This window comes from Rutilus rutilus, assembly GCF_951802725.1.
Source record: "Rutilus rutilus genome assembly, chromosome: 22".
Lineage (NCBI taxonomy): Eukaryota > Metazoa > Chordata > Actinopteri > Cypriniformes > Leuciscidae > Rutilus > Rutilus rutilus.
Genome location: NC_140227.1, coordinates 30,864,402 through 30,886,650, shown reverse-complemented (window position 1 = coordinate 30,886,650; position 22,249 = coordinate 30,864,402). Strand labels below are relative to the sequence as shown.

The 22,249-nt window shown below is 38.9% G+C and overlaps 1 protein-coding gene across 1 annotated transcript in view; it reads left to right on the top strand.

Moving 5' to 3' along the window:
• gli2b (GLI family zinc finger 2b) overlaps positions 1-22,249 on the top strand; it is an 87,319-nt gene that overhangs the window by 54,179 nt on the left and 10,891 nt on the right. The window contains exons 4-9 of the mRNA XM_084395100.1: positions 1,840-2,033; positions 4,669-4,842; positions 9,121-9,322; positions 10,800-10,986; positions 12,166-12,276; positions 19,450-19,584. Of these exons, the coding sequence (XP_084251226.1) occupies positions 1,840-2,033; positions 4,669-4,842; positions 9,121-9,322; positions 10,800-10,986; positions 12,166-12,276; positions 19,450-19,584 (1,003 nt within the window). The remainder of the gene's footprint in view (positions 1-1,839; positions 2,034-4,668; positions 4,843-9,120; positions 9,323-10,799; positions 10,987-12,165; positions 12,277-19,449; positions 19,585-22,249) is intronic.

Genomic DNA, 22,249 nt, shown 5'->3' with positions numbered 1-22,249 from the left:
CAACTTAGATAATTAATGTGGATCAGATAACTTAAAAATGTGAGTTTCCATTTATTAAATCAATGTCCTTCAATGTATTAACTCCAATTTTTTATTTCAATGAACAACCGGGTAACAATAATTTATTACAGTGTACAGTGTATTGACCATGACGTATTTGCTGAGAAAAATCTGAGACAAAGTTAATCCTATATATATATATAACAAACAAACTCTGTGATCTGATTTTTTTAATGTCATTGTCATCCTGAGGCACACCGTAAAAACAAAGTCACAGTGCAACTTCATATTTCAAGTTGACTAAACTTAAAATTGCATGAACTTTTTTAAGTTTGAACAAAATATATATTTTTTTACAGTGAGGTCGAAATTGAGTGGGACTTTTCAACAAAACTCATGTCCCACCGCTTCATTCTCCCGTCTGGGAATCATCAGAAAGTCTCGAGAGAGATGTGGCTGACGAATAAAACAAGAAAAATGATCCTTAACTACAGCGCAGACGTTTCCTTGATGGAGGGATGGAAAAGAGGGGAAATGAAAGGGCAGCCGTAGATTGAGAGCGGTCTGGTTTGTGTTAGAGAGTTTGGCGTTTTTCCCATCACACCTCAGACGAGCTCACGCACTAATGCCTCTCTGAGTCCAGCGCCAAACCTCACAAATATTAGTTATGGCAAACTTTCATAACTACGAAACCCATGAACGAGGAACTCGTGTCAAACATTGAATCGTTTGATCAGTGTGTCTAAAATGTTTTCAGACTGCTGTCAAGGTGCTTGACAGGGACAAACAAACCGGTTTAAAAGAGCCGCTGAGTGAATACAGGAGGGGGGGGGGGGGGGGATTCAGCAAACGCCTGTAAATGATCTTGAAGGTTCACGGTTCTCCTGCGAATGTTTGCCAACTCGGGCTGGGGTGTGTTTCCCGAAAGCATCGTTAGCCAACTATACTCGCAAGTTCCGTCGTTATCAGCAGTTCAGCGAGTCAGTGTTTCCCGAAACCATCGATTTAACGAATATTCGCAAACAGCATCGCAGAGTTGTGTGTTTGAGCGACAGATCTCGACCTGTGGTTAGAAGCTGAGTTTCTAGATTGCATGACATGTGGACTTAATAAATCCTGATCTTGAGCCAAATAAGCAAGCTGACATTCAGTACCTGTGTCTTTTATTTAGAATACATACAAATGTCATTTACGTCTTTGAGTTTTTTCAAGAGATTTAAAGCGTCGTTTCTGAAGAGCGCGCGCATGTGTGAACGAGCTCTAGTGTAAGAACGAGTCGATGATTGAATCTGGAAATAAAGCGAAATAACTGAGAAAAATGAGCAATAGTCCTCAGATGCATGTCTGTAATTGATATCAAAACATCTAGCGTTAATTCAATCTCAAACAGTTTCATTAAAAGAAGTTATCACTCCAAACACCGGCGTGACGTCATTAACCAACGAGGTTGAACGAATAATTGTACAGTTATGTAAAACAGTTTGTTATTCTTTTTTTTCTTCTTAAATGCTATTTTTAATAATAATAGTATTTATTAGTATTAGAATTATTTTATTTTATTGATATATCACAAAATTTTGACCAAATTGTGCAGCCCTACAAGCAAGCACAGCAAACCTGCAATTTATTAAATCACATTTTAAATCATAATCACAATATTGTATCAGAAAAATTGCAATTTTTTTCCCCAAATCGTTGAACTCTATTGCCCACAACCATTTTGCACTAAAGAAAAGGAGTTTATGACCATCATTTGAGGAAAAGTGCAGAGAAACGGTGATGATCTGTGATTATCTTAGCTGTTAATGGTCTCTTTAAAAGCAGTGTTTCTCTCTCCAGGCCTCCAGGGTTAGCGGGCAGCCCGATGATCTCCGACATCTCTCTGATCCGACTGTCTCCAGGGGGCGCCGGCGAGTCCTTCCTCCCTCCTCACTCGTACGTGTCTCCACACATGGAGCATTACCTGCGCTCGGCACACGCCAGTCCCACACTCTCCATGATCTCAGCGGCCCGAGGACTGAGCCCTGCTGACGGTGAGGAGGGCAAAACACACGCACTCAAACTAAAACTTGGATTTAACATACATTTTGAATGCATGAGTAATTTTAGTAGTTTTGATTTTTTTCATGTGCAATTTTCATTTCTTTATTTGCATTTTATTTGTGCAGTCACAGACGTAAAGGTTTGGGGTCAGTTGAGAAATTAATTCTCGTATTAAAATGATCAAGAAAGTAATCTATTTCAAATAAATACTGTTCTGTTGAACTTTTTCTCTATTCATCCTTAAAAACAAAAATTTGAAGCTGTTTTAAACACTGATAATAATCAGAGCATCAAATCATCATATTAGAGTGATTTCTGAAGGATCATGTGACACTGAAGACTGGAGTAATGATGCTGAAAATTCAGCTTTGATCACAGGAATAAATTACACTTTACTGTATATTCACATAGAAAGCAGATATTTTAAATTGAAATAATATATTCCATTTTTCCCTGTATTTTTGATCAAATAAACGCATCTTCTGTGAGCAGAACAGACTTCTTTCAAAAACAACCCCAACATTTTTGGGTTTATCTTGTGATTAATGACCGCCTGACTGTACATTATCTCGTTTTGAATCATTTATATAATAATTTGAGTTAGTTACTCCCCAATTCTGGCTGCTGATCAACACTAACACTCAGCAGTCTTACTTCACATGGCAGGGTTGGTGTAGTTACTCTGAAACAGATCTGCGTTATTTGAGCCTCAACACAGGGTTTGCAAACTCAGCACTTCAGAACTTCAGTTTTAATTATTACCGTTTTGAATGCTGCTCACAATCATCTCTGAGGGATGTGTGTATATTTGGGTTTGGCCACATGCAAATTGTCAAACATGTGCAACTTTCCCCATCCTGCGATTTGCCCTTCGGGGGACGTTCTGGAAATTAACACGAGAAAAACGACAAGGCAGAATTCCCCAATGTTGGGCCGAACCCGACGACAGACCTCTTTCTTCAGAGCTGAATTACAATTACAGGTCGCGGCGAGCCGATCGAGTGACATATAAATCACGCTTCACAGTCTGTCAGCAGTAATGTGTTTGCACCTTTAAACTTAAATAAGCAGCACGCAGGAGATCCCAACAGCGATAAAGGCATAAAAGAGCGGCGAGAAAGAGAAATGGGGCTATTTGAGCCGAAGCGAGTGTGGATGGGTAGATGTGGCCTTGAATGGTTTCCAGACCCGTTTCAGACCTCAGCGCTCAAACACAGGCCTGGCGTTAGTGTTGGCTCGTGTTTTAAGGCCGTATTTATTTTTCAAGTTGGAAGAATATATAGACATGAAAGGCTTTGGAATAGAATCCAAGACGCTTTTTGATTGTGTTCATTGGCAGAGATTTATTTCTATATTAAAGGAGAGACAGATACATGTCATGTTTTAATGAGGGATGGTTTTGTTGTCTGTTTAATCACAATTCAAGCATTGACCAGCATTCACGTCTGCGTTTCCACACCATATTTCTGTCCTAATCTATTCTTGAACCAAACGACTTGAGCATTAAACATGTTAAACTCACTCTCTGATTGATGCTGACACTTTTAAAAGAAGTTTACTAGGTGCAGATGTCAACTCTCTTCTTACTGTAGATCCCTTGAGCTCCCGTCTGTGAAGCTAGTAAAGCTTTACTTATAATGTTAGTTAAGGTTTATTGCATCTTAATACATATATTTATATGCAAATTTAATTCTGCTCTGATTGGCTAACCACTATACGTCAGTATTGTTATAGAGTGCAACAGTCGGGCTCCGGAAGAAAAAAAGTCCATTCATTTTCTCCAAAGGGAAACGTATAAACCTTTAAAGACAGCTTTACTGTGAGCTATGAGGATGTTAATCGAGGATATTCACTTCTGTTGAAGCCGCCGGCACACAAACCTGTATGCTCTCAAAATATATATATATATTGCATATTTTGCAATAAACATATATCAAAATATATATTTTTAGATATATAATCAACATTTTTAAATTAGTATTTCACAATGCTTCATGGGATTGTAGTTCTATCCCTCAGTCTTTATCTTTGTATTTTTGTCAGATTTTTACATTCTTTTTAGCTTTAAATCAAAGTTTGTGGTGTTGTGATTCGCCTTGTAGCTGATTGGCTTCGTTCATGGCTTATAATGCTTTAACAAAGACCCCTATCGAAAAAAATGAATGGAAAAAATACTTCCGGAACCAGCGGTGCTGAAAAAGGGGGCGGGGACTAATGCACTCTATTGTTAACTAAAGCTATTAAAAACCATTTTTGTTAATTGAAATGAAGCTGAAAATATAAATATTAGATGAAAAGTGTATGTAAACGAAATTTTGAAATGTTGTCTTGGCAACTAACTGAAATATAATGTGTTTATATTGAGGTTCTAAAATGACTAAATCTAAAAAGCAAAAAAGATTTTTTTTTTTAAACAAAAACTAATAAAAATGGCAAAAAACATGCAAAAAACTGTCAAATTAAACCTGAAAATGTAAAAATAAACATATAATTCACACTGTTTTTTCATTATGATGTAATGCAAATGTGGGCAGGTCGTATGCTAATGAGCTCAGAGGTGTGATAATCATGATATGATATAACCGTGAATATATGGCTCTTTTAACTCTCTCTTCTCTCTGGCAGTGGCTCACGAGCACCTGAAGGAACGAGGGTTGTTCGGTCTGCCCCCTCCGCCCCCCGGCGCCTCCCCGGCCGACTATTACCACCTGATGACGGGCCACAGGAACCCGTACGGGGAGTTACTGATGCAGGGAGCCGGGGCGGCTCATCTGCCCGAATACTTCACCCCGGTCGACGGTGAGTTACAGTCGTATCTGTTTAACCGTGTTTAGAATTTAAACATAATATTTGTTTCACATTTAAATCCAGGGTAATACTTATGTGTGGCTTCAAAGGACTTTATAAACACACATTTCTCTTCGATTCTTACACCAGCAGACAGTAAAATAAATAAACTCCCTCGTGTTCAGCATCCGCTCGCAGCCGACACTCTAAACACTGGCGGGAAGCTTCACACTGGTGATGTTTATGTTCTTTCTCCGTTCTGTCATCCAGCGCTTCATAGGTCAGGACAATGGAGCGATCCAAATGATCCATAACTGCCCGTTTAGTAAAATTAGCTGTTAAAGTCAATGATGGTGAAGCTTGAAGTTCATCAAAATAAACTGAGTTTTACGACTTAACTAACCAAGCGATTAGCAAAAGGGCATTTAGTTGATTGCACTGACTCACTCCGCCCACTGTAACATCTCACTGGTCCAAAATCTGGCTCCTTAACTATACATTAAACAACAGTTTCATGTTTAGTGTGGGTGGACTGAACTCATCACTTTACGCCTGGTTACTTAGGGGTTTTGAAAAGAACATTTGTCAAGCTATCATAATTATTGATTTATTGCTTTTGGAATTTCTGTGGATGTGAATCAGAGTAACTGAAGCATCACATGATTAACAGATGGATTATGTCGCGTTTATTTGACTTTCTCATCTGTATTTAACACATTCTCCGAATCAGTCAGAGGAAAAATACCATGACGAGACTAATGTGAGTAATACTCCAGAGAGACACGAGGTGTTATTTCAAACAAACACATGGTGATATACAGTAGGCCTCTTCCTCTCTATAGAGCAAACATTTGCTCTTGCGTCTCCTTCAAACAATCAGAGTTGAAAAACAAACACTCTCCGTTCGCTCTCCCTCTTTAGCATGGCGTATCGGGTGTGTGTGTGTGTGTGTGTGCACAGATCTCGGGCTTTGCTAAAGCAACATGAATGAATAGCTCATTTAGCTGAGCTAACTCCGTCTGGCTTTGATCTGTGTCCCGTCCGGAGCCGCTGATGCTTCCCGACAGCTTTTACGCAGATGTGTTTGGATGCTGACAGTGGAGCGTGTCCCAGGCTTTGACGGGAAACAGCATGAGTCAGTTACAAAGACAGATAGAAAGAGAATGAGAGATATGATAAGTCAAGCAAAGCCAGTCAGAAAGTTGTAAAGACAACTTCAGGGTTTAAAATCACATTTTCTTTGGCTATATGCCGTTTAGTCACGATTAACCCGAAATACCCAGAGGTACAGTAACTCTATAAGTAATGGACCAGCCAGAGTTACTGTAACAATCAAAAATGTTGCAGTTAGTAGCAATCATTAACTCCAAACATATGGAAACGTAGAGAAAATGACCACAATTGCCAACATTCAGCATAAAGTCATATGTATCTTGTTTTTGGGGTCAATTTTGGTGCAAACGTGATCACAGTTTTGACGTTTTTTTTGTTATAGCGCCACCTATTGGTGGAAACTGCTGAAATTTGGTGTGTTATCTCAGATTGTCCTGGTGTACATGTGTACCAAATTTTGTGAAGTTCTGACATTGTCACATCCAATAAGCCATATTTGTTCATATGAATTAGCTTCATGGAAACACAAACAGTGCATGGCATCAAAACATCATTTTATGACATAATTTTAAGCTCTGTCCTCTGATGGCTGGCGAGATCATGTTAATAAACTCATTTCCGCTGAGATGAAGGCGTATGATCATGGCGTCTTTGTAAGGCCATTAAGACCGTGCAAATTCAGTTTAAGTTTAAATCTGCAGACGCACACAGGTCTGCTTTCAGTCATAGATCAGGAGCTCCAAAAGATTCCTGTAAGACATTGACGTTGTGAGTTTTAGGTTTGTTTTTCTTTGTCTTTTGTACTGTATGTTTAGCATCAGTTCTCTCTGGATTTGGGTCCTGAGGCGGCTCTTAGCACTAAAGATGTGTTAGGAGCTCCAACGAACGCCTGAACATGACAGCAAACCATTAGCTCATGCTAAGAGTAATGACCCTCACTGCAACAAAGCTGAGGGATTATTTATTAGCGCTGTGGTCTGTAGGGAACACGTCCACACACACACACACACACAAATAAATGATTTGTGTAATCCTGCTTGTGTTGGCGCTGCTCGTGATGAAATCATTATGGACGTCCGGTTGCCAGAGTCTCTGGATACACACACACACACGCACACACACACACACACACACAGGGTCTAATGTTTAGCACCTGTTGAGTTAGCTGCAGTTGTCTCAGTAACTCTCCACCGAAATAGCAAACTGCTCAGAGCGTCACATACTCTACACAAGTTATCACTACCTTAATGATAAAGCATCCGGTTTAATGGCGCAGAAATATTAAATGATAGTTGTACTTCTCTGAAAGTCTTTTGAATCCCAGTTGATGTCACCAAGACAATCATGAGCCACTGACGCACAAACATACACTTATTATTCACACACATTTCTTTTTGAGCCAGAATCGGTTCTGTAAATTACCCACATTAAACAAAGTCAAGTCTGCAATCGTTTGATTGTTATCTGGGTAATTACGGTAATTTATTGGGAAGGATTAATTATCCCAAATCAAATCAAAATGAGGTCACGCTGAGTTTGAGATGGGGACGATATTTTTTTCACTACTCCTATTCAGCCTTTAACACAATAAATCACTTTAAACTAATTTTCAGAATACTTTGAATAGATTTTTTTTTTTTACATACAATATGACCAAAACATAAGTAGCTGTAGAAACACTATTTTAAAATAAAATAAAATATTATTTTTTTTAATTATATTATAAGTATTATATTTATATATTTTTATATATATTTATATATTTAAGTATTTTTTATTATTTTGAAAAAAAATATTTCTTTAAAATAATATTTTATTTAAAGTAATATGTTAAATATTTTTATACATTTTAAATATTGAACAAAAATAAAAAAATATTTTAATATAAAATCTAAATATAATTTTATATAATATTTTAAATATAAAAATTTGTAATAATAATTTTAAAATAATAAAAAAAAATATTTTAAATATTACTTAATTTTATTAGTACTTTCTTTTTTATCAATTAGACAATCATGCGTTAATGACCTTTAAGATCATTTTAAGAGCAAAAAAGGACGACATAGTAGTCATTTGCTCAAAATAGTCATTTGCAAAGATGCCAATTTTTTTATTTTTTGCATAAAGTTTGTTGTGACTTCTTCACTATCTTTGTAATACTGGAGTGAAGCCGGTTTCCCAGTGAAGTCACGTTATCCAAGTACAGTATATTCTGTTTTCCACGGCCAGAAATCAATCTTGAGCACTTATTGATGGGGTTCGGCTCTATCCTGCGGAGCCGTGTGTCGCAGAGGGTGTGTGAGAGCATCGATCATGCAGTCGTACTCCACACTCACACACACACACGCACACGCACACGCTTGTGAGGTTCCTAAAATAGCTCAGCAGTGAACGAAACTGGAAATGACACTGAGATTCTCCTGAGCGAGAGAGAGAGAATCAAACTGAAGTATTGATCACTTGAACTGGTGTTCTGCTGGTGTCATGCTGGGAGTATCTGCTGAAATGACTGGACAGTTTCTATGCTATTCAGAATTATGGATTTTAACTGGATTTAAAATCCTGATGGATAAAAAAAAATATTAGAATTATAACCAAACAATTGTGCATTGATGAATTGTGCAATAAACATTTATTAAGAAAGTAACATTAATTTTACTAAAAATTACAGAATTTTACAGTCCATCTCTCCGCTCTCAGATGCATGTATCAAAACTACAGACCATTTTCCTCAGCTATAAGCCGTTTAGTCCCAATAAACCCAAAGTACCCGAGTGTACAGAAACTTTATAAGCATTGGAGCATCAAAAATATTGCAATTAGCAGCAATCATAAGCTCCAAACAGATGTGGAACAGCTGGCAACTTTCAGTATAAAGCCATATGGGTGTTTTTGAGGTACATTTTGGGGTAAAATCACAGTTACAGTTTTAAGATTCTTTTAAGTTATAGCGCCAACTATTGGTGGAAATGGCTTAAATTTGGTGCGTGCACTCAGACTGCCCTGGTGTACATGTGTGCCAAATGTTGTGCATTTCTGACATTGTCACATCTTTAAAAACATATTTTGTTATATGGAATAATTTGCATTGATGAATTGCACAATAAACTTGAGTTTAAAGAGTACAGGTTTGACTGCATGCTTTAACATGTTACGTGTTTGCATGTTCCACAGTGTCACGGTTTCCCAGCCCTCGTCTGACGCCCAGGTTGAGTCGAAAGCGAGCGTTATCCATCTCTCCGCTCTCGGACGCCAGCATCGACCTGCAGACCATGATCCGAACATCACCCAACTCTCTGGTGGCCTACATCAACAACTCCCGCTCCAGTTCGGCCGCCAGCAGCTCCTATGGACACCTGTCTGTCGGAGGAATCAGGTACGAACTGGATTTAATCTCTCAGTGGCTACGTTTACATGCAAACAAATAATCCGTTACTAATCGAATTGACGGCTCAAAAAGCCTTCATGTAAACACCTTAATCCAGGGTTCCTCAAACTCGGTCCTGGAGGGCCACTGTCCTGCACAGTTTAGCTCCAACCCTGATCAAACACACCTAGCTGTGAGTTTCTAGTGATCCTGAAGACATTGATTAGCTTGCTCAGGTGTGTTTGATCAGTGTTGGAGCTAAACTGTGCAGGACAGTGGCCCTCCTGGACCGAGTTTGAGAAACCCTGCCTTAATCGATCCGAATGAAATTTCGATCGGATTGAAAGGGGCGGTTAATTCCTTTTCTAATCTGTTCGAGAGAACATGTAAACATTTGATCGGATTGAAAACCGAAACTGAAAGGACTGCGCATGTGCAATGACTTTGATATAGCACAATGACGCGGGAGCGAGCTGTTCTTCCTGTTGAATAGAGTGTCTCTTCATTCTAAAATTCTCCTTTCACTAAGGCCCCGTTTACACGAAGGGAAGACGCAGATATTTGGCCTCTCATTTACACGAAAACCACGTTTTTATCACAGAAAACGATTATTTCTAAAATCTCCGGCCAAAGTGGAGATTTCTGATAACGCCGGTTATGTGTTGCCGTGTCAACTGGGAGAAACAGGGTTTTCAAACGTCACATTATGCGCCAGAAAATGCTTAACATCATGTGAGCGCCCTAGGAAGTCGCTCGTGTTATTCGTTGTTGTCGATTCTGAGGATTCTGATTGGCTTGCATGGCTTTATCCTTCTTCCTACACTGCCGCCCATAGGTTTGGCATAGTTATGATGGCGCTCGATGGCGTACTTATGCGGGTTGATGGAAATGACAACTTTTTTGAAAACGATGTTGTGTGCACGATGTTATTATTGAAAACGGAGGGGGGGAAATATTCGTTTCTCTAAATACCCGGCTATGTGTAAATGTGGCCTCAGTGTCTGTGAAGTGGAGCAGGACAACGATCACGTCTTCATTAGTTGATATGGTTCAGCTGTGTGTCGTTAATCAGTCTCGTTAGCTCCACTTGTTTTCCATGTATAGAAGCCCTCAGTTTCTGTTCAAGCTTTAGTTAACATTATGGGTATGTGGAATGTTTCTCCTTGTTGATTCGCCTGTTTATTGTTTGGATTGTTGTATTAATTAGCAATCACCATCGAAAATACCAAATGAGTCAGGTCAAAAATCGAAGAAAAAAAACAAGGAAATTTGGTCTCATTCGGTCCGATCAATGAGACCGAAACATTGATAATACAATTTTGATACTCGTTTGCAAGTATTGATAGTGTGTGGGATTTCCTTGTTTTTTCCGATTGTTCTATTAAAAGTCTACTTAAGATATTTCTCGTGACATCTCGAGACAGTCAGAGACGACTGTGTCTTTTGCACATACAGCACATGCTCATCTCTTCCTCCTCTGTTCCAGCCCTTCGTTCCCGTTCCCACACTCCATTAATCCGGTGGCGTATCAGCAGCTGTTGTCCCAGCAGCGAAGCCTCAGTGCGTTCGGACACACTCCACCGCTCATACAGTCGTCACCCGCGTTCTCCAGCAGAATCCCACTGAGCCTCTCCACCCTGCCCACACACACCTCCAGTGACATCGACACGAAGGTAACACACCTGACCACTGACACACCAACACAACCACACTCAGTTTTACCAGTCTCCTTTTATTGCGTTTATTAGAATGCTTTTGATCAATATTAAAGTGTAAAAAGTGCTATACAAATTATTATTATTATATTATTGTATTTGTAGGGCACCATTTATATATATATTTATCTATTCAAATAATAATAATACATTAAAAACTAATATTATAATATTATTTATAGTACTATTATTACTATTAATAAAAATTATTATTATAATTGCTATTGTTATTATTAAAACTGTATAGCACCTTTCATACATAATTTATTTTTGCAATACAAATAATAATAATAATAATACGTAAAAAATATGTTATTGTAATATTATTTATAGTACTAGTGCTACTATTAATAGCAATTATCATTATTAATATTGTTATTATTTGTACAAGCACCTTTTACATGTACAAATAATTTATCTATAAATTGTGCCATACAATAATATTAATAATAATAATACATTATTTTGCAATCAATTGTTATATATTATTTATAATATTACATTTATAGAACTATTATTATTATTTATTATTATTTGTATAGCACCTTTTATATATAGAATAATGTATCAATAAATGGTTCAATAGAATTAATAATAATAATAATAATTTCACAATAAACTATGATTATATTTCATTGTAATATATTTATAATAATATTTAGTATTAGTAGTAGTTGTAGTATCTGTATAGCACATGCATAAAAAGAATATATGTATTATGGTGGTATACAAACAACAATAACATAAATAGATGCATTAATAATCACAAATATTTTTCAAGAAATGATTATATTTTATTGTAGTGTTGTTATAACCATAATAATAATAAACTATTAGTATTCTTGTAATTTGGAATTAATTCATCAATAATTATTTCATTGTACATTTTTATTTAAAAATAAATGAAAAGAGCCTGATTATCATTCTTAGAGCTACACACACATTAGCCGTCCTGTTGATCAGAAGCAGTTTCTCTGTGTCACGTTCAGGCAAGCAGAAACACACAGCGGATCCAGACCGCACAGCATTCTGGGTCGAGGAGAGCCTTACTAAACACTCCGTTCACATCACATGCACTCAGTCGCCTACTGTCTCGATGCTGACTTCTTTCCTTTCTCTCCTTCCCTCTTTCTTTAGAACACAAATGGAGACTCTGCAGTCAGCAGCACGGTAAACCCCCTAAACCACAAGAGGTCAAAGGTCAAGACCGAGTTGGACGGGCCGCGACCTGTGTCGCCGTGCTCTCCGGTAAGGGACCACAACCTAGTGAAGTCAACATCTTAAATGAAATGTAACCTCATTAGTAAGCGATCTGAAGCTCTCTACATAGGGGGAAGCTCCACACGACACACACCTCAAGTGAAGGTCCACACACTAATATTGTGGAGATTTGACACAAGAAAATAGAAAATAGATTTTATTATATTAATATATAATGTAAATATAAAAAAATATATATTTTGAATAATCACTGCAGTATTCATATAAAATAGAATTTATTATATTAGTGTGCTAATATTAATATAAATAAATAAAAATAATAAATATATTGTACTACATTCATAATTATTTTTTATGTATAAAAGCTGCTATATAAATAATGATATTATAATAATAATATTGTTATATCATTATTACATTAATGTATTAATATAAATATTATTACTATATTATCATTATATTTGTATGGCACCTTTTATACATAATTTATTTTTATGCTATAAATTTCATTTTAACATTAATATAAAATATATTTGACTGTATTATATATTACATATTTATAATATAAGTGAATATTAATATAAAATGCACGTATTATATATTAATATTACAAAATATTTTTTATATTAATATTAAAATTGATTTCATCCGATGTTTGTTTACAGTGTATTTTAGTATAAACTTGTTTTAAAAATTGTTATAAAAAATAAATATTAATGACATTTATTATAGCTAACTATTTTTGTTCTATCAATATTTTTCATTATATTGAATATATTGAAAATCAGCATCTCATGACTCCATATTAGATTTCCGTTCTAAGGCCGAAGCAATGCATTCTGGGATTGCTTTCTCTGTGAAATACACATATCTGGCTTGAGATCATCTATGATGCCGCTCACAAGGTTATGGAACAGAACGGAAAACGCAAAGAAACCACAGACGAAATGGCCCGTTCGTCCTGTTATGCTGAAAAAACTGTGGATTTTTCTCTCTGAAATGCTTTGTACTGATCAATGACAGGCCATGAGGCCCTCGGGAGCCCCGCGGTCCCCTGACCCGCTTCTTCACACGCACCGCGCGAGAAAAACTCCAGCTGATAAGAGCTTTACACGCGTTGGCTCGCTCACTCGCCGCGCCGTGTAAACTGTGCCAGAGCACTTCATTTTAATGAAATATTGGCCGGCCGTTATTGTCACCTGAGAGTTTTTTCTCTCTCTCTTTCTCCTTCGCGCTGCTCATCTTTTGACAAATCTGCGGCTGCTCCTGGCGGTGAGGCAGGTTGGCTCTTGATGCATGGGGAATAAGGCGGCTGCCGTCGTCTTGGGGCCAGCAGAATTGATGAAGATAGCTCACAGGGCAGAGATAAACATGCTGCAGTCAGCATGCTGTGTGTGTGTGTGTGTGTGTGAGAGTGTGTGTGAGCGCCTCCGCTACCCACAGCAGAGCACGGTCCGATCGCTCTTAACACCACACACGTGTCTCTACAAGCGCACAATTAATGTTTCGTCTTCATACTACCATTCTGGCCGAGTAAATAATATATCAGCGTTGAGGAGTGCTGTTATAGAGCACAATAGCATTTGTCTGTCCAATGGGCCAATGTTAAGACATTGAGGTTAGGTTTAATATAGGTGCAATGCCAATGTCAAGTTGACGTGGAATAGTGACGACAGCTGACGTTGATATTTTGTTGGGTTTAAGTCGTGGTATTAAAGGGTTAGTTCACCCTAAAATGAATGTTATTTTATTAATTACTCACCATCATTTCGTTCCAAACCCATAAGGTTTTTGTTCGTCTTCGAAAAACAAATGAAGATCTTTGTAATGAAATCTGAGAGATTTCGGTCTCTCCATTGACAGTCTACGCAACTACCACTTTAAAGCTTCGAAAAGTTCATAAAGAGATTGTAAAACTAATCCATTTGAATTGAGCGGTTTAGTCTAAATATTCTGAAGAGACTCGATCGCTTTATATGATGCACAGATTGAGTTTAGGCTTTTATTCACATTTAAACATTAATGAGTGGACATTAACAGAAGCTCAACCGAACCTGCTTGACGCACGAGAACAAACCTTTCTGAAGCTCAAACGTGATGCGTAACACAAGAATGAACCTCATTGGTTCTTGCTGAAGCTCAAACATGATGCGTAACACGAGAATGAACCTCATTGGTTCTTGCTGAAGCTCAAACATGATGCGTAACACGAGAATGAACCTCATTGGTTCTTGCTGAAGCTCAAACGTGATGCGTAACACGAGAACTAACCTCATTGGTTCTTGCAGAGGCTCAAACGTGATGCGTAACACGAGAACTAACCTCATTGGTTCTTGCAGAGGCTCAAACGTGATGCGTAACACGAGAATGAACCTCACTGGTTCTTGCAGAAGCTCAAACGTGATGCGTAACACGAGAACTAACCTCATTGGTTCTTGCAGAGGCTCAAACGTGATGCGTAACACGAGAACTAACCTCATTGGTTCTTGCTGAAGCTCAAACGTGATGCGTAACACGAGAACTAACCTCATTGGTTCTTGCAGAGGCTCAAACGTGATGCGTAACACGAGAACTAACCTCATTGGTTCTTGCAGAGGCTCAAACGTGATGCGTAACACGAGAATGAACCTCACTGGTTCTTGCTGAAGCTCAAACGTGATGCGTAACACGAGAACTAACCTCATTGGTTCTTGCAGAGGCTCAAACGTGATGCGTAACACGAGAATGAACCTCACTGGTTCTTGCAGAAGCTCAAACGTGATGCGTAACACGAGAATGAACCTCATTGGTTCTTGTTGAAGCTCAAACGTGATGCGTAACACGAGAATGAACCTCATTGGTTCTTGTTGAAGCTCAAACGTGATGCGTAACACGAGAATGAACCTCATTGGTTCTTGCAGAAGTTTAAACGTGATACGTGACACGAGAATGAACCTCATTGGTTCTTGTTGAAGCTCAAACGTGATGCGTAACACGAGAATGAACCTCATTGGTTCTTGCAGAAGCTCAAACGTGATACGTAACACGAGAATGAACCTCATTGGTTCTTGCTGAAGCTCAAACGTGATGCGTAACACGAGAACTAACCTCATTGGTTCTTGCAGAGGCTCAAACGTGATGCGTAACACGAGAATGAACCTCATTGGTTCTTGCAGAGGCTCAAACGTGATGCGTAACACCAGAACGAACCTCATTGGTTCTTGCAGAGGCTCAAACGTGATACGTGACACGAGAATGAACCTCATTGGTTCTTGCTGAAGCTCAAACGTGATACGTAACACGAGAATGAACCTCATTGGTTCTTGCTGAAGCTCAAACGTGATGCGTAACACGAGAACTAACCTCATTGGTTCTTGCAGAGGCTCAAACGTGATGCGTAACACGAGAATGAACCTCATTGGTTCTTGCAGAGGCTCAAACGTGATGCGTAACACCAGAACGAACCTCATTGGTTCTTGCAGAGGCTCAAACGTGATACGTAACACGAGAATGAACCTCATTGGTTCTTGCTGAAGCTCAAACGTGATACGTAACACGAGAATGAACCTCATTGGTTCTTGCTGAAGCTCAAACGTGATGCGTAACACGAGAACTAACCTCATTGGTTCTTGCAGAGGCTCAAACGTGATGCGTAACACGAGAATGAACCTCATTGGTTCTTGCAGAGGCTCAAACGTGATGCGTAACACCAGAATGAACCTCATTGGTTCTTGCAGAGGCTCAAACGTGATGCGTAACACGAGAATGAACCTCATTGGTTCTTGCTGAAGCTCAAACGTGATGCGTAACATGAGAATGAACCTCATTGGTTCTTGCTAAAGCTCAAACGTGATGCGTAACACGAGAATGATCCTCATTGGTTCTTGCAGAAGCTCAAACGTGCTGCGTAACACGTGAATGATCCTCATTGGTTCTTGTTGAAGCTCAAAGTGATGCGTAACACGAGAATGAACCTCATTGGTTCTTGTTGAAGCTCAAACGTGATGCGTAACACGAGAATGAACCTCATTGGTTCTTGCAGAAGCTCAAAGTGATGCGTAACACGAGAATGAACCTCATTGGTTCTTGTTGAAGCTCAAACGTGATGCGTAACACGAGAATGATCCTCATTGGTTCTTGCAGAAGCTCAAACGTGATGCGTAACACGAGAATGAACCTCATTGGTTCTTGTTGAAGCTCAAAGTGATGCGTAACACGAGAATGAACCTCATTGGTTCTTGTTGAAGCTCAAACGTGATGCGTAACACGAGAATGATCCTCATTGGTTCTTGTTGAAGCTCAAAGTGATGCGTAACACGAGAATGAACCTCATTGGTTCTTGTTGAAGCTCAAACGTGATGCGTAACACGAGAATGAACCTCATTGGTTCTTGTTGAAGCTCAAACGTGATGCGTAACACGAGAATGATCCTCATTGGTTCTTGTTGAAGCTCAAAGTGATGCGTAACACGAGAATGAACCTCATTGGTTCTTGCAGAAGCTCAAAGTGATGCGTAACACGAGAATGAACCTCATTGGTTCTTGTTGAAGCTCAAACGTGATGCGTAACACGAGAATGATCCTCATTGGTTCTTGCAGAAGCTCAAACGTGATGCGTAACACGAGAATGAACCTCATTGGTTCTTGCAGAAGCTCAAAGTGATGCGTAACACGAGAATGAACCTCATTGGTTCTTGTTGAAGCTCAAACGTGATGCGTAACACCAGAACGAACCTCATTGGTTCTTGCAGAAGCTCAAACGTGATGCGTAACACGAGAATGAACCTCATTGGTATTTGCTGAAGCTCAAACGTGATGCGTAACACAAGAATGAACCTCATTGGTTCTTGCAGAAGCTCAAACGTGATGCGTAACACGAGAATGAACCTCATTGGTTCTTGCAGAGGCTCAAACGTGATGCGTTAAACGAGAACGAACCTCATTGGTTCTTGCAGGTAAAAAAAACTATAAAACAAGCTAACTGCCCAAGTTTTGTCTGTTGATTATATACTAACTTCATATTTAGTGAACAACATCACACTCACATTCGTGCTGTTGTTGTTCTGAATAGTACAACACAAGAAAGTGTTGGAGAAGTTGATAAGCAAATGTGCAGCAGCGTGAGAGATTGCTTAAAATGTCTTACATTTTTCTCAAATGTTGCATAATTAGATAAAAAAATGTGACAGGGTCAATGACAAGGTCAAAATCATCCAAAACATGCTCTCATCTAATGTACCGTCAAACACTGGATAGTGAAATCTGCATACAAACGATTTCACGAACAAATCATGATTCATCAATCATTTTACTTCTAAAATTGATTCAAAACATGAAGTTAACACTTAAACGTGTTAAAATTAAATTTTATGTATAGATATGAATTGTTTAAAAAAGAGAGCATATGTTTTCTGAGAGTGACTAAAAGCTGTACAGGAAAGCCCTTATATGGAGATGGTGTGGGATGGATATTACTATCATCAGGCATGCGATCGCTCATTTAGAATACTCCACATTCATTAACAAGATTAAGAACAAATGAATGTGCATATGCATGTGTTGTGAAATACGAATGTTCCACACAATTACAGTTTTTTACAATCGCTATGACAGATTTTTCAATACATTTAACAAGTTTCCTAAACTCTTAACACACCAACACACCTAAAACACACAATTGGCAAAACGGTTAATTTCATGCTCAAAATCACACATTATAAACTAAACTACAAAACTAATTTTCAAAATACAATAATACACTAACACTATACACCATGTCTACCAAAACATTAACACATGTTCTCTTACACCAGGAACATTTAGTCAATCATAGCACAATGTCATAAAAATCACTAACATCAGATGGAATTACAGAAACTGCATTATTTTATATGTGTCAGGTCTGCCCTTATACAACAGACATATTATTCTATAGATATATTATACTATCTATTATATCTATAGATATTGTATTGATCATAGATTGTGTTTTGCACTGCAGTTTCTTTTGAAGTCTCTCTACATTTTTGTTTTGTTTGTAATGTAAATGCATTTTGTTGTTTTTTTTTTTGCAGCAGAAATTCAATACAACAAAATAAATGACCTTTCTTAGAGTAGCTTTATGGAATGTATGGTTTATGAAAAAAAGATGACAGAGACAGAATTACTGCAGTAACGGCTTTATTTGCAAAAGGACAGATAACAAAGATAACAAAAATATGCAATATAGCTGCCATTTACAGTATTACTGTATGTGAAAATACAAAAAATACATACAGAAAAGGCCATCTTCTAATCTGCCCGGTCTTCTGCATTTGTCCACGTTCTCATCCACATCACACCTGATATCTTCCCTGGCAAGGCATCTTGGGAAGAATCTTTTACAGTAACATGCCTTATCCACCCCTGGTAGTGTTCAGCTGTGATGTCTTGTATGCAGCATCTTTTGCATACAGGAGGGACATTTGGTCCTGTGGACTATGGTCAAAAACCTTTCATCTCCAGGCTGAGAATACTCCTCAAAGGGAAGTAAGGGGCAAGGAAAATGGACATCATCCTCTGATGGGCGTCAAACCAGGCTGTGACTAGACGGGAATGGTGGAATGCCACATTGTCCCATATTTGCATAACTTCAATCAGCTGTTTCTCACTAGCAATGGAATAATGTGAAAATACAAAATATACGAACAGAAAAAGCACCAGAAGAATAAAAATAAATAAATAAATAAAAAGATCTTCTAATTATTTGCATAATTCAATCAGCTGTTTCTCAGTAAGAATAGAATAAAATACAGGGGATATATTTGTGTTTCAGTTCACAATATAAACAGCGGTTTACCTTGACTTTAGCCTGTAAGGTTAGGTTTAGAACATGGTGTTATCTGTTCTGACATACAGTGTTAAAGCACTGGTAAATTTGGCAGTAGAAATCCATTGTTTTGGTCTTGTTTGAGCTTGTGTGTAAAAGAAGTTCAAGCATTTTAAATTTGTGTTAATTGTATGCATTTTGTGTTAAAGCAACAAGAAATGTGTTAATAGTATAGCTTACACAGGCGGATGTAGTGCTAACTGTGTTAAGAGTTTAGGAAACTTGTTAAATGTATTGAAAAAACTGTCATAGCGATTGTAAAAAACTGTAATAGTGAACGAGACCCATTTTCTCTCTCTTGTTAACAAGCCGATCCACTAAAGAGTGTTTATGCCGTAACGTTCTGTTCCTCAGGACCACCTGGGCGGCGCACTGGACCTGAAGGAAGACTTGGACGAGTGCAAGCATGAGGCTGAGCTGGTGTACGAGACCAACTGCCACTGGGAGCGCTGCAGCAAAGAGTACGACACGCAGGAACAGCTGGTGCATGTAAGTGTGTGTGTGTGTGTGTGTGTGTGTGTGTGTGTGTGTGTGTGAGTGTGTGAGAGAGTATACAGGTTTATATTACATCAAGTTGTCCCCACAAGGATAGTGAAGCCTGAGATCACCTACACTGAGGGACCAGCCAGCGGTTCCCCACGAGGGGAATGGGTTAATAAACATACTAAATTATATATTTTTGAAAATGTAAAATGCAGAAAGTTGTGTGTGATGGGTAGGTTTAGGGGTCGGGTTAGTGAGTGTGTGTGTGTGTGATGAGTTGGTTTAGGGGTAGGGTTAGTGTGTGTGTGTGTGTGTGTGTGTGTGTGTGTGTGTGTGTGTGTGTGTGTGTGTGTGTGTGTGTGTGTGTGTGATGAGTTGGTTTAGGGGTAGGGTTAGTGTGTGTGTGATGGGCAGGTTGAGGGGTAGGGTGTGTGTGTGTGTGTGTGTGTGTGTGTGTGTGTGTGTGTGTGTATGATGGGTAGGTTTATAGGTCGGGTTAGTGTGTGTGTGTGTTTGTGTTTGTGTGTATGATGGGTAGGTTTATAGGTCGGGTTAGTGTGTGTGTGTTTGTGTTTGTGTGTATGATGGGTAGGTTTAGAGGTAGGGTTAGTGTGTATGTGATGGGTAGGTTTAGGGGTAGGGTTAGTGTGTATGTGATGGGTAGGTTTAGGGGTAGGGTTAGTGTGTGTGTGTTTGTGTTTGTGTGTATGATGGGTAGGTTTAGAGGTAGGGTTAGTGTGTATGTGATGGGTAGGTTTAGGGGTAGGGTTAGTGTGTGTGTGTGTGTGTGTGTGTGTGTGAGATGGGTAGGTTTAGGGGTCGGGTTAGTGTGTATGTGATGGGTAGGTTTAGGGGTAGGGTTAGCGTGTGTGTGTGTGTGTGTGTGTGTGTGTGTGTGTGTGTGTGTGTGTGTGTGTGTGTGTGTGTGATGGGTAGGTTTAGGGGTCGGGTTAGTGTGTGTGTGTTATGGGTAGGTTTAGGGGTCGGGTTAGTGTGTGTGTGTGTGTGTGTGTTTGTGTGTGATGGGTAGGTTTAGGGGTCGGGTTAGTGTGTGTGTGTGTGTGTGTGTGTGTGTGTGTGTGTGTGATGGGTAGGTTTAGGGGTAGGGTTTGGGTTTGGGAATAGAAAATACAGTTTGTACAGTATCAAAATCTTTACGCCTATGGAGAGTCCCCACAAAGATAGCGAAACCGGGTAGTGTGTGTGTGTGTGTGTGTGTGTGTGTGCGTGCGTGGTTATGGGATAGTCTGACAGACGGCTGGGTTGGACACAGGGTTCAGAGCTGTGCTTGTTTGGAACAGGGTCAAGAAATCACTGAATACCAGCAGTGAAGGAGAGATGCAGAATCAACAGGCAGAATCACAATTCATCCACTTTTTATAAAGACAAGCATGAATTTACTGGGTTCACAACACCTCCAAACTTTCTGCACACACTTTTCTTTCCAAAACCCGCCACTTAGACCAGGAGCAGACCACCTCACCTGCATTTACAACGACTAGCCAGATTTGAGAATGCCGTTCTGAAAAAGCTCTTACGAGAGGCGTCCCATCCGAGGAGACACACTTAAATTTACTGACTCAGTTTTGGCCCGGGCAGCTGAATGGCACAAGGTATCACTGACCTCTGACCTCTTGACCTGTGACCCAGAGGGCACAGCATAAATCTGTCCCACCAGATGATCCGAATTGTTCATGTGGAACTGAGAAGGTTTAGAATACCACAGGTTAACAATATAGAGAAAATACATGAAACACAGACTTACATGAGCATATTAATCAGTCCTTTTATAATAAATTAAATCATTTAAATGATAGATATCTGCACTTTTAAAAGTTTTTGTCTGGTAGTCATATTATTAATATTATTTTATTTATTTGTATACACACATTAATGTCGTTACATTAGATCGACTGTCTATATCTGTGTGTCTCAAATATATATATATATATTATATTATATTATATACAATGTATTATATTGTATTGTATTCTATTATATATTATATACACAAACATAACTTACACACTCCTTTAGAGAGTGAAATAGGTCAAAGGAATTTGGATGGTGTGTTTTCACGACCGACTGGTTTCTTTGTGATGCTTTGATGTGCTTTCCTGAGACGGGCTGATCTATCCCAGCATGCACTCTGTCCTGTGTGGGGTGACACAACTTTCTGTGGCATTCCAGCCAAGCAGTGAAGCATAGAGAAAAGAGCCCGTCCATCACACTGAAACACACACACACACACACACACTCGCTGAGGAGAGGGACTGATTCACTCTCACTCTCCGCTCAGTCACTGAATGAGATCTTCACTGAATGACACTCCTGATTGTCTGTTTACACAAGCGATACACACTCTGATAACAGCTCATTATGGGCTTAAAGAGGAACAGAGGGCGCCTGTGTGTGTGTGTGTGTGTGTGTGTTATCAGTGATCTGGAGCAGTTCAGTGTTGCCGCTGTAGGACATCACGATGGAAAGTCTACAGATGTGGCCATAATGAAGCTCATTGTGGAGGAATCATATGTGTGTGGATTGTTTCTGATTCCTGATTGATTCAGGCGGACGATAAAACCAGAACAGAAAGTTGTTTTAGTGTTAATCGACTCTGATTGAACCGATTCTATTCAGAGATTCAGATGCGCAGATTCAAGAAGCATTTGCA